Source organism: Eucyclogobius newberryi, unplaced genomic scaffold, assembly GCF_026437365.1.
Source record: "Eucyclogobius newberryi isolate DKJ021-1_F unplaced genomic scaffold, fEucNew1.0.hap1 SCAF_23, whole genome shotgun sequence".
Taxonomy (NCBI): Eukaryota; Metazoa; Chordata; class Actinopteri; order Gobiiformes; family Gobiidae; genus Eucyclogobius; species Eucyclogobius newberryi.
Genome location: NW_027315868.1, coordinates 1,323,557 through 1,336,640, shown reverse-complemented (window position 1 = coordinate 1,336,640; position 13,084 = coordinate 1,323,557). Strand labels below are relative to the sequence as shown.

General features: G+C 48.9%; 1 protein-coding gene and 1 pseudogene across 1 annotated transcript in view; both read right to left on the bottom strand.

Moving 5' to 3' along the window:
* LOC140372419 (dynein axonemal intermediate chain 1-like) overlaps positions 1-13,084 on the bottom strand; it is a 104,097-nt gene that overhangs the window by 27,749 nt on the left and 63,264 nt on the right. The window contains exons 5-11 of the mRNA XM_072459515.1: positions 11,438-11,487; positions 11,215-11,370; positions 10,792-10,851; positions 5,861-5,968; positions 3,180-3,264; positions 869-983; positions 729-772 (exon numbers count right to left, since the gene is read on the bottom strand). Coding sequence (XP_072315616.1) covers positions 729-772; positions 869-983; positions 3,180-3,264; positions 5,861-5,968; positions 10,792-10,851; positions 11,215-11,370; positions 11,438-11,487 — 618 coding nt within the window. The remainder of the gene's footprint in view (positions 1-728; positions 773-868; positions 984-3,179; positions 3,265-5,860; positions 5,969-10,791; positions 10,852-11,214; positions 11,371-11,437; positions 11,488-13,084) is intronic.
* Positions 5,975-10,777, bottom strand: LOC140372409 (uncharacterized; annotated as a pseudogene).

Below are 13,084 nucleotides of genomic sequence, written 5' to 3'. Positions count from 1 at the left end.
AACATGGACCGGCCTCCTGCTGGTGCCAGAGTCAGGACTAAACATGGACCGGCCTCCTGCTGGTGCCAGAGTCAGGACTAAACATGGAGCTGCCTCCTGCTGGTGCCAGAGTCAGGACTAAACATGGACCGGCCTCCTGCTGGTGCCAGAGTCAGGACTAAACATGGACCGGCCTCCTGCTGGTGCCAGAGTCAGGACTAAACAGCCTCCTGCTGGTGCCAGAGTCAGGACTAAACATGGACCGGCCTCCTGCTGGTGCCAGAGTCAGGACTAAACATGGACCGGCCTCCTGCTGGTGCCAGAGTCAGGACTAAACATGGACCTGCCTCCTGCTGGTGCCAGAGTCAGGACTAAACATGGACCGGCCTCCTGCTGGTGCCAGAGTCAGGACTAAGCACGGACCGGCCTCCTGCTGGTGCCAGAGTCAGGACTAAACATGGACCGGCCTCCTGCTGGTGCCAGAGTCAGGACTAAACATGGAGTGGCCTCCTGCTGGTGCCAGAGTCAGGACTAAACATGGACCGGCCTCCTGCTGGTGCCAGAGTCAGGACTAAACATGGAGCGGCCTCCTGCTGGTGCCAGAGTCAGGACTAAACATGGACCGGCCTCCTGCTGGTGCCAGAGTCAGGACTAAACATGGAGCGGCCTCCTGCTGGTGCCAGAGTCAGGACTAAACATGGAGCGGCCTCCTGCAGGTGCTCAGTTCTGCTGTCGTTTCCAGTACTCACATGATCCCATTCCAACAGCAAAAAGATCGGGATATTTCTTACTCCTAGAAACAAACAAACAAACAAACAAACAAACAAACAAACAGGATCAGAGTTTAACCTTGTGTTACAGATGAAGATAAACAAGAGGAATAACTGACCAGCAGAGGGCGGTGACAGTGAGTTTTTTGGCCTTGTCAAACTGAAACTTCCAAAGCGGCAGCAGAGTTCCCTCCTGACGGGCCTCTTCAGCCGGGTCCTCAAAGTATTTAAAATCTGAACCAGAAACCAAGAGAGGTCAGGGTGAGGTCAGGGTGAGGTCAGGGTGAGGTCTGGGTGAGGTCAGGGTGAGGTCAGGGTGAGGTCAGGGTGAGGTCTGGGTGAGGTCAGGGTGAGGTCAGGGTGAGGTCTGGGTGAGGTCAGGGTGAGGTCAGGGTGAGGTCTGGGTGAGGTCTGGGTGAGGTCAGGGTGAGGTCTGGGTGAGGTCTGGGTGAGGTCTGGGTGAGGTCAGGGTGAGGTCTGGGTGAGGTCAGGGTGAGGTCAAGGTGAGGTCAGGGTGAGGTCTGGGTGAGGTCTGGGTGAGGTCAGGGTGAGGTCTGGGTGAGGTCTGGGTGAGGTCTGGGTGAGGTCAGGGTGAGGTCTGGGTGAGGTCAGGGTGAGGTCAAGGTGAGGTCAGGGTGAGGTCAGGGTGAGGTCTGGGTGAGGTCAAGGTGAGGTCAGGGTGAGGTCAGGGTGAGGTCTGGGTGAGGTCAGGGTGAGGTCTGGGTGAGGTCTGGGTGAGGTCAGGGTGAGGTCTGGGTGAGGTCTGGGTGAGGTCAGGGTGAGGTCAAGGTGAGGTCAGGGTGAGGTCAAGGTGAGGTCAGGGTGAGGTCAAGGTGAGGTCAGGGTGAGGTCTGGGTGAGGTCAGGGTGAGGTCAAGGTGAGGTCAGGGTGAGGTCAGGGTGAGGTCTGGGTGAGGTCTGGGTGAGGTCAGGGTGAGGTCTGGGTGAGGTCTGGGTGAGGTCTGGGTGAGGTCAGGGTGAGGTCTGGGTGAGGTCAGGGTGAGGTCAAGGTGAGGTCAGGGTGAGGTCAGGGTGAGGTCTGGGTGAGGTCAAGGTGAGGTCAGGGTGAGGTCAGGGTGAGGTCTGGGTGAGGTCAGGGTGAGGTCTGGGTGAGGTCTGGGTGAGGTCAGGGTGAGGTCTGGGTGAGGTCTGGGTGAGGTCTGGGTGAGGTCAAGGTGAGGTCAGGGTGAGGTCAAGGTGAGGTCAGGGTGAGGTCTGGGTGAGGTCTGGGTGAGGTCAGGGTGAGGTCTGGGTGAGGTCTGGGTGAGGTCAGGGTGAGGTCTGGGTGAGGTCTGGGTGAGGTCAGGGTGAGGTCAAGGTGAGGTCAGGGTGAGGTCTGGGTGAGGTCAAGGTGAGGTCAGGGTGAGGTCAGGGTGAGGTCTGGGTGAGGTCAGGGTGAGGTCTGGGTGAGGTCTGGGTGAGGTCAGGGTGAGGTCTGGGTGAGGTCTGGGTGAGGTCAGGGTGAGGTCTGGGTGAGGTCTGGGTGAGGTCAAGGTGAGGTCAGGGTGAGGTCAAGGTGAGGTCAGGGTGAGGTCTGGGTGAGGTCTGGGTGAGGTCAGGGTGAGGTCAAGGTGAGGTCAGGGTGAGGTCAGGGTGAGGTCTGGGTGAGGTCAGGGTGAGGTCAAGGTGAGGTCAGGGTGAGGTCTGGGTGAGGTCTGGGTGAGGTCTGGGTGAGGTCAAGGTGAGGTCTGGGTGAGGTCAGGGTGAGGTCAGGGTGAGGTCTGGGTGAGGTCTGGGTGAGGTCTGGGTGAGGTCTGGGTGAGGTCTGGGTGAGGTCTGGGTGAGGTCAGGGTGAGGTCTGGGTGAGGTCAGGGTGAGGTCAAGGTGAGGTCAGGGTGAGGTCAGGGTGAGGTCTGGGTGAGGTCTGGGTGAGGTCTGGGTGAGGTCAGGGTGAGGTCAAGGTGAGGTCAGGGTGAGGTCTGGGTGAGGTCAGGATGAGGTCAAGGTGAGGTCAGGGTGAGGTCAGGGTGAGGTCTGGGTGAGGTCTGGGTGAGGTCAGGGTGAGGTCAAGGTGAGGTCTGGGTGAGGTCTGGGTGAGGTCAAGGTGAGGTCAGGGTGAGGTCTGGGTGAGGTCTGGGTGAGGTCTGGGTGAGGTCAAGGTGAGGTCTGGGTGAGGTCTGGGTGAGGTCAAGGTGAGGTCAGGGTGAGGTCTGGGTGAGGTCTGGGTGAGGTCTGGGTGAGGTCAGGGTGAGGTCTGGGTGAGGTCAGGGTGAGGTCAGGGTGAGGTCTGGGTGAGGTCTGGGTGAGGTCTGGGTGAAGTCAGGGTGAGGTCTGGGTGAGGTCAAGGTGAGGTCAGGGTGAGGTCTGGGTGAGGTCTGGGTGAGGTCAGGGTGAGGTCAGGGTGAGATCAGTGTGAGGTCTGGGTGAGGTCAAGGTGAGGTCACGGTGAGGTCACGGTGAGGTCAGGGTGAGGTCAGGGGGGGGGACTAACCCTGGAGAATTGGGTCAAACGTGTTCTGGTTCACCATCCGCTCCAGGATCTTCGACGCTTTGGACACTTTGTTCAGACCATCAGCCTGAAAATACAACAGGTTAGACCAGTCCTGGTTTAGTCCTGGTTTAGTCCTGGTTTGGACCTGGTTTGGACCTGGTTTAGTCCTGGTTTAGTCCTGGTTTGGACCTGGTTTAGTCGTGGTTTGGTCCTGGTTTAGACCTGGTTTAGTCCTGGTTTAGTCCAGGTTTAGTCCTGGTTTAGACCTGGTTTATTCCTGGTTTAGACCTGGTTTAGTCCTGGTTTGGACCTGGTTTAGTCCTGGTTTGGACCTGGTTTAGTCCTGGTTTAGTCCAGGTTTGGACCTGGTTTAGTCCTGGTTTGGACCTGGTTTAGTCGTGGTTTGGACCTGGTTAAGTCCTGGGTTTAGACCTGGTTTAGTCCTGGTTTAGTCCAGGTTTAGTCCTGGTTTTGACCTGGTTTAGTCCTGTATTAGATCTGGTTTAGTCCTGGTTTAGTCCTGGTTTAAACCTGGTTTGGTCCTGGTTTGGACCTGGTTTAGTCCTGGTTTAGTCCTGGTTTAGTCCTGGTTTAGTCCTGGTTTGGATCTGGTTTAGTCCTGGTTTAGTCCTGGTTTAGACCTGGTTTATTCCTGGTTTAGTCCTGGTTTGGACCTGGTTTAGTCCTGGTTTGGACCTGGTTTAGTCCTGGTTTGGACCTGGTTTGGACCTGGTTTAGTCCTGGTTTGGACATGGTTTAGTCGTGGTTTAGACCTGGTTTATTCCTGGTATAGACCTGGTTTAGTCCTGGTTTAGTCCTGGTTTAGTCCAGGTTTAGTCCCAGTTTAGACCTGGTTTATTCCTGGTTTAGACCTGGTTTAGTCCTGGTTTAGTCCTGGTTTGGACCTGGTTTAGTCCTGGTTTGGACCTGGTTTAGTCGTGGTTTGGACCTGGTTTAGTCCTGGGTTTAGACCTGGTTTAGTCCTGGTTTAGTCCAGGTTTAGTCCTGGTTTTGACCTGGTTTAGTCCTGGTTTAGTCCTGGTTTAGTCCTGGTTTAGTCCTGGTTTGGATCTGGTTTAGTCCTGGTTTAGTCCTGGTTTAGTCCTGGTTTAGTCTTGGTTTAGACCTGGTTTAGTCCTGGTTTGGACTTGGTTTAGTCCTGGTTTAGTCCTGGTTTAGTCCTGGTTTGGACCTGGTCTAGTCCTGGTTTGGACCTGGTTTAGTCCTGGTTTAGTCCTGGTTTAGTCCTAGTTTAGACCTGGTTTAGTCCTGGTTTACTCCTGGTTTATTCCTGGTTTAGTCCTGGTTTAGTCCTGGTTTGGACCTGGTTTAGTCCTGGTTTATTCCTGGTTTGGACCTGGTTTAGTCCTGGTTTGGACCTGGTTTAGTCCTGGTTTAGTCCTGGTTTAAATCTGGTTTAGTCCTGGTTTAGTCCTGGTTTAGACCTGGTTTAGTCCTGGTTTAAACCTGGTTTAGTCCTGGGTTTAGACCTGGTTTAGTCCTGGATTAGATCTGGTTTTGTCCTGGTTTAAACCTGGTTTAGTCCTGGTTTAGACCTGGTTTAGTCCTGGTTTAAACCTGGTTTAGTCCTGGGTTTAGACCTGGTTTAGTCCTGGATTAGATCTGGTTTTGTCCTGGTTTAAACCTGGTTTAGTCCTGGTTTAGTCCTGGTTTAGTCCTGGTTTAGACCTGGTTTAGTCCTGGTTTTGTCCTGGTTTGGACCTGGTTTAGTACTGGTTTAGTCCTGCTTTAGTCCTGGTTTAAACCTGGTTTAGTCCTGGTCTAGTCCTAATTTAGACCTGGTTTAGTCCTGGTTTGGTTCTGGTTTAGTCCTGGTTTGGACCTGGTTTATTCCTGGTTTAGTCCTGGTTTAAACCTGGTTTAGTCCTGGTTTAGTCCTGGTTTAGTCCTGGTTTAATCCTGGTTTAGTCCTAGTTTAGTCCTGGTTTAAACCTGGTTTTGTCCTGGTCTAGTCCTAGTTTAGACCTGGTTTAGTCCTGGTTTGGTTCTGGTTAGTCCTGGTTTAGACCTGGTTTAGTCCTGGTTTAGTCCTGGTTTAGACCTGGTTTAGTCCTGGTTTAGTCCTGGTTTAGATTTGGTTTAGACCTGGTTTAGACCTGGTTTAGTCCTGGTTTAGTCCTGGTTTAGTCCTGGTTTGGTTCTGTTTAGTCCTGGTTTAGATTTGGTTTAGACCTGGTTTAGACCTGGTTTGGTTCTGTTTAGTCCTGGTTTAGACCTGGTTTAGACCTGGTTTAGTCCTGGTTTAGTCCTGGTTTGGTTCTGTTTAGTCCTGGTTTAGACCTGGTTTAGACCTGGTTTAGTCCTGGTTTAGTCCTGGTTTGGTTCTGTTTAGTCCTGGTTTAGATTTGGTTTAGACCTGGTTTAGACCTGGTTTAGTCCTGGTTTAGTCCTGGTTTGGTTCTGTTTAGTCCTGGTTTAGACCTGGTTTAGACCTGGTTTAGTCCTGGTTTAGTCCTGGTTTGGTTCTGTTTAGTCCTGGTTTAGATTTGGTTTAGACCTGGTTTAGACCTGGTTTAGTCCTGGTTTAGTCCTGGTTTGGTTCTGTTTAGTCCTGGTTTAGTCCTGGTTTAGACCTGGTTTAGACCTGGTTTAGTCCTGGTTTAGTCCTGGTTTGGTTCTGTTTAGTCCTGGTTTAGTCCTGGTTTAGATTTGGTTTAGACCTGTGAGTCTGTTGCACTCAGTTTCTTCTCGTTCTTCTTGCTATGATTCTTGTCTTTGTTCCTCTCTTGTTTCTCCAGCTCCTTCACGTACGCGTCATAAATCTCCCACTGGAATCACAAACACACACAGTCTGACGATGAAGATGAGGATGATGAAGATGAGGAGGATGAGGATGATGAAGATGAGGAGGATAAAGATGAGGAGGATGAAGATGAGGAGGATGAGGATGATGAAGATGAGGAGGATAAAGATGAGGAGGATGAAGATGAAGATGATGAAGATGAGGAGGATAAAGATGAATATGAGGAGGATGATGAAGATGATGATGAAGATGAAAATGCGCATTAAGATGAGGAGGATGAAGATGAATATAAGGATGATGATGAAGATGAATATGCGCATTAAGATGAGGATGAAGATGAGGATGAAGATGAGGAGGATGAAGATTAGGATGTTAAGATGATGAAGATGAATATGCGCATTAAGATGAGGATGAGGAGGATGAAGATGAGGAGGATTAAGATGAGGAGGATGAAGATGAATATGCGCATTAAGATGAAGATGAGGAGGATGAAGGTGAGGAGGATTAAGATGAGGAGGATGAAGATGAATATGCGCATTAAGATGAGGATGAGGAGGATGAAGATGAGGAGGATAAAGATGAGGATGAAGATGAGGAGGATAAGGAGGATGAAGATGAGGAGGTTGAAGATGAGGAGGATGAAGATTAGGAGGATGAAGATGAACATGAAGATGAGGAGGATAAGGAGGATGAAGATGAGGAGGATAAGGAGGATGAAGATGAGGAGGATGAGGATGGGGAGGATGAAGATGAGGAGGTTGAAGATGAGGAGGATGAAGATTAGGAGGATGAAGATGAACATGAAGATGAGGAGGATAAGGAGGATGAAGATGAGGAGGATAAGGAGGATGAAGATGAGGAGGATGAGAATGGGGAGGATGAAGATTAGGAGGATGAAGATGAACATGAAGATGAGGAGGATAAGGAGGATGAAGATGAGGAGGATAAGGAGGTTGAAGATGAGGAGGATGAAGATTAGATGATGAAGATAAAGATGAGGAGGTGAGGATGAGGATGGGGAGGATGAAGATGAGGAGGGTGAGGATGAAGATGAGAAGGATGAGGATGGGGAGGATGAAGATGAGGAGGGTGAAGATGAGGATGAAGATGAGGAGGATGAGGATGGGGAGGATGAAGATGAGGAGGATGAGGAGGATGAAGATAAGGAGGATGAGGATGAAGGGGAGGATGATGAGGATGAATATAAGGAGGATGAGGATGATGAAGATGAGGATGAAGATGAATATGCGCATTAAGATTAGGAGGATGAAGATGAGGATTATGAAGATGAGGAGGATGGGGAGGATGAAGATGAATATGAGCATGAAGATGAGGAGGATAAGGAAGATGAAGATGAAGATAAAGATGAATATGCGCGTTAAGATGAGGAGGATGGAGATGAGGATGATGATGTGGAGGATGAAGATGAGGAGGATGAAGATGAGGATGATGAAGATGAGGAGATAAAGATGAGGATGAGGAGGATAAATATGAGGAGGATGAAGATGAGGAGGATGATGAAGATGAGGATGAAGATGAATATGCGCATTAAGATGAGGAGGATGAAGATGAGGAGGATGGGGAGGATGAAGATGAGGAGGATGAAGATGAAGATGAGGATGAAGATGAATATGAGCATGAAGATGAGGAGGATAAGGAGGATGAAGATGAAGAGGATGAAGATGAGGAGGATGAAGATGAGGATGATGAAAATGAGGAGAATGAAGAGGAGGATGAAGAGGAGGATGAAGAGGAGGTGGATGATGAAGATGCGGTTAAAAATGAGAAGGATGAAGATGAATATGTGCATTAAGATGAGGATGAGGAGGATGAAGATGAGGAGGATAAGGAGGTGGATGATAAAGATGAGGCTGAAGAGGAGGAGGATGATGAGGAGGATAAGATAAGATAAGATAAGATATTCCTTTATTGTCCCACATGGGGAAATTTCATTGTTGCAACGCAGGTAGATCCAGAGGTAGATACAGAAGAACAGATCACTTATAGGAAGTCTGAAAAACACTCTCAGTAGAAGATCTCCTATAAATAAAAAAAAACTCCAATAGACAAATAAATAAATAAATAAATACCATGTCATGTGATCACAACAGTAATTGCACATGAATATGTGTCACGACAGCACATGAATTGCACATGAATTTCACAGTAATTGCACATATGACAAAATTGCACATCAGTATTAGGTTAGGTCAGTATTGCGCCGGGATAACGTTTCATGAGTTCCTCCTTTGTGGAAACGCGGTACGGCGCCGGCCGGGGGGCGGGGCCGGGGGCCGGAGCCGGGGGACTCAGAGCCAAGACACATCGCGACGACACGACGAAAACACTCAATCCAGCCGAATAAAGTCAAAACAAGTTCATTTAAAGCGATTCCAGTGCGTGTCCTGATCGTTGGTGAAGTTCCTCTTTCATATAAACGTGTATATAAACGTGTATATAAACGTGTACCGACGACACGCCGTACTTTAGCGCGGCCGGAGGGCGCGGGGGGCGGGGCTGGTGGGCTCGCTCGGTCACAACAACACAACGAACGCAACGAAAAACGCTCAAATCCAGCCGAAAAAAGTCAAAAACAGTTGAATTAAAAAACTATTCCAGCGCGTGTCCCTATCGTACAGTAAAATAGAAAAAATATACTAACTATATTTACAAAATATAGGAGATAAAGCACAATAAGTGTGAGAAAGAAGAGAGAGCGTTTACACCGGGCTGCCAGCTGTACCAGCGCCTTACAGGAGCAGGATGATGATGATGAGGAAGATGATGAGGATGAATATAAGGATGATGATGAAGATGAGGATGAAGATAAATATGCGCATTAAGATGAGGAGGATGAAGATGATGAGGAGGAGGGTGAGGAGGATGAAGATGAGGAGGATGAAGATGAGCATGAAGATGAGGAGAATGAGGAAGATGAGGATGAAGATGAGGAGGATGAAGATGATGATGAAGATAAATATGAGCATGAAGATGATGAGGATGAAGATGAATATGCGCATTAAGATGAGGAGGATGAAGATGAGGATGATGAAGATGCAGATGAGGAGGATGGGGAGGATGAAGATGAGGAGGTTGAGGAGGATGAAGATGAGGAGGGTGAGGAGGATGAAGATGAGGAGGGTGAGGAGGATGAAGATGAATATGTGCATTAAGGTGAGGATGAGGAGGATGAAGATGAGAATGAAGATGAGGAGGATGAAGATGAGTAGGATGAAGATGATGAAGATGAGGAGGATGAGGATTTAGATGAGGAGGATGAATATTATGAGGATGAGGAGGATGAAGATGAGGGTGAAGATTATGATGAAGATGAGCATGAAGATGATGAAGATGAGGAGGGTGAAGATAAATATGCGCGTTAAGATGAGGAGGGTGAAGGTGAGGAAGATGATGATGAAGATGAGGAGGATGGGGAGGATGAAGATGAGGAGGATGAATATGAGGAGGATAAAGATGAGGAGGATGAAGATGAGGAGGATGAATATGAGGAGGATAAAGATGAGGAGGATGAAGATGAGGAGGATAAAGATGGGGAGGATGAAGATGATGATGAAGATGTATATGATGATGAAGATGAGGAGGATGGGGAGGATGAAGATGAGGAGGATGAATATGAGGAGGATAAAGATGAGGAGGATGAAGATGAGGAGGATGAATATGAGGAGGATAAAGATGAGGAGGATGAAGATGAGGAGGATGAATATGAGGAGGATAAAGATGAGGAGGATGAAGATGATGATGAAGATGTATATGAGGATGAAGATGAGGAGGATGAAGATGAGGAGGATGAAGATGAGGAGGATAAAGATGGGGAGGATGAAGATGATGATGAAGATGTATATGATGATGAAGATGAGGAGGATGGGGAGGATGAAGATGAGGATGAATATGAGGAGGATAAAGATGAGGAGGATGAAGATGAGGAGGATAAAGATGAGGAGGATGAAGATGAGGAGGATGAAGATGAGGAGGATGAATATGAGGAGGATAAAGATGAGGAGGATGAAGATGAGGAGGATGAAGATGATGATGAATATGTATATGAGGATGAAGATGAGGAGGATGAAGATGAGGAGGAGGATGAGGAGGTGGATGATGAAGATGAGGATGAAGATGAGAAGGATGAAGATGAATATCCGCATTAAGATGAGGATGAAGATGGGGAGGATGAGGAGGATGAAGATGATGATGAATATGAGCATGAAGATGATGAGGATGAAGATGAATATGCGCATTAAGATGAGGAGGATGAAGATGAGGATGATGAAGATGATAATGAAGATGAGGAGGATGGGGAGGATGAAGATGAGGCGGGTGAGGAGGATGAAGATGAGCATGAAGATGAGGATGAAGATGAGGAGGATGAAAATGAGGAGAATGAAGATGATGAGGATGAAGAGGATGAAGAGGAGGAAGATGATGAAGATGGGGATGATGATGAAGATGATGATGATGAAGATGATGATGATGAAGATGATTAAGATTAGGAGGACGAAGATGATGATAAAGATGAGGAGGATGAAGAAGAGGATGGAGATGATCAGGATGAAGAGGAGGATGGAGATGGAGATGAGGAGAATGAAGAGGAGGATAAAGATGATGAAGAGGAGGATGAAGAGGATGAGGATGAAGAGGATGATGGAGATGATGATGAAAATGATGAAGATAAGGAGGACGAAGATGATGATAAGGAGGATAAGGAGGATGAAGAGGATAAAGATGAGGATGAGGAGGATGAAGAGGAGGATGAAGATGATGAAGAGGAGGATGAAGATGATGGAGATGAGGATGAAGATGATGGAGATGAGGATGATGGAGATGCTGTACCTGGTTGGCCGTGTCGGAGAAGGAGCTTCGAGGAGGAGGCTCGGTCTGACAGCTTCTCTCCTGAACATCAACACAGTCTTTCAGAAGGTCACGACCCTCAGCTCAGAGCCAGGAGAACAAAGGAGCTGCTACAGGAGAACAAAGGAGCTGCTACAGGAGAACAAAGGAGCTGCTACAGGAGAACAAAGGAGCTGCTACAGGAGAACAAAGGAGCTGCTACAGGAGAACAAAGGAGCTGCTACAGGAGAACAAAGGAGCTGCTACAGGAGAACAAAGGAGCTGCTACAGGAGAACAAAGGAGCTGCTACAGGAGAACAAAGGAGCTGCTACAGGAGAACAAAGGAGCTGCTACAGGAGAACAAAGGAGCTGCTACAGGAGAACAAAGGAGCTGTACAATAAACCGTACTATGAAGTGTTTTTACCCGCAGAGGGTTGTTCAGCGTCTGTGAGGCTCTCTCGCTGAAATTGAACTGGTTTGTGAGTTTGGGTTCTTGTCGGTCGAGTTTGGAGGCGGCGCTGTCTGGTCTGTCGTCGTCTGTGGCGTCTGTGGCGTCCTCGCTCTCTTCCACTGGAGTCATCTGCTCACAGACTTGTTCAGAAACACTTCATATTCTCAAACATGGATTATAATAAAAACACTGTCACCGGCGTCTGTGGTTTGTCTGCCTCATGTTCCACTCCAGCCTCCACAGCCACTGAACATAACACAAGCATTATTATTATACCCTGTCATTGCTCTGGTGGAGGATCACCTCCAGGTGGCGCTGTGGTGGATGGTTAGGGTCAAAGAGCAGGCACAGGCCCATGTGTTGCTTTCTTATATACTTCTATAAGTCTATAATGTCACAAAGAATAAGGACCAAATTATATTTTTCCATAACAGTTCTAATGTAGAAAAGATTCAGTTGTTTCATCTTGACTCTGTTTTTTAAGAAAATCTCTACGTTTCGACTCTCAGAGTCATTCTCAATCTGGGGATCAGGACCGGGAACTCAGATATTTATCCTTCTCTGAGTAAGCCCCGCCCACTGGGCGGGACCTCCTGATGAAAAGGTGTTATTGGTTTCACCAGAAACTAAACCTCTTTGTTTCCACTCACACTCACCACACTCACCACACTCACCACACTCACACTCACCACACTCACACTCACCACACTCACACTCACACTCACCACACTCACACTCACACTCACCACACTCACACTCACACTCACACTCACACTCACACTCACACTCACACTCACACTCACCACACTCGCCACACTCGCCACACTCGCCACACTCACCACACTCACCACACTCACCACACTCACCACACTCACCACACTCATACTCACCACACTCACACTCGCCACACTCACCACACTCACACTCACCACACTCGCCACACTCACCACACTCACCACACTCACCACACTCACACTCACCACACTCACACTCACACTCACCACACTCACACTCACACTCACACTCACACTCACACTCACACTCACACTCACCACACTCGCCACACTCGCCACACTCACCACACTCACCACACTCACCACACTCACCACACTCACCACACTCATACTCACCACACTCACACTCGCCACACTCACCACACTCACACTCACCACACTCGCCACACTCACCACACTCACACTCACCACACTCACCACACTCACTACACTCACACTCACCACACTCACCACACTCGCACTCACCACACTCACACTCACCAAACTCACACTCACCAAACTCACACTCACCAAACTCACACTCGCCACACTCACCACACTCACCACACTCACACTCACCACACTCACCACACTCACACTCACCAAACTCACACTCGCCACACTCACCACACTCACCACACTCACACTCAGCACACTCACCAAACTCACACTCACCACACTCGCCACACTCACCACACTCACACTCAGCACACTCACCAAACTCACACTGACCACACTCGCCACACTCACACTTACCACACTCACCACAATCACCACACTCACCACACTCACACTCAGCACACTCACCAAACTCACACTGACCACACTCGCCAAACTCACACTCACCACACTCGCCACAATCACCACACTCGCCATACTCATACTCACTACACTCACCACACTCACCACGCTCATACTTACCACACTTACACTCACCACACTCACCACACTCACACTCGCCACACTCACCACACTCACCAAACTCATACTCACCACACTCACAATCACCACACTCACCACACTCACCACACTCACCACACTCAAACTCACCACACTCTGACTCACCATAC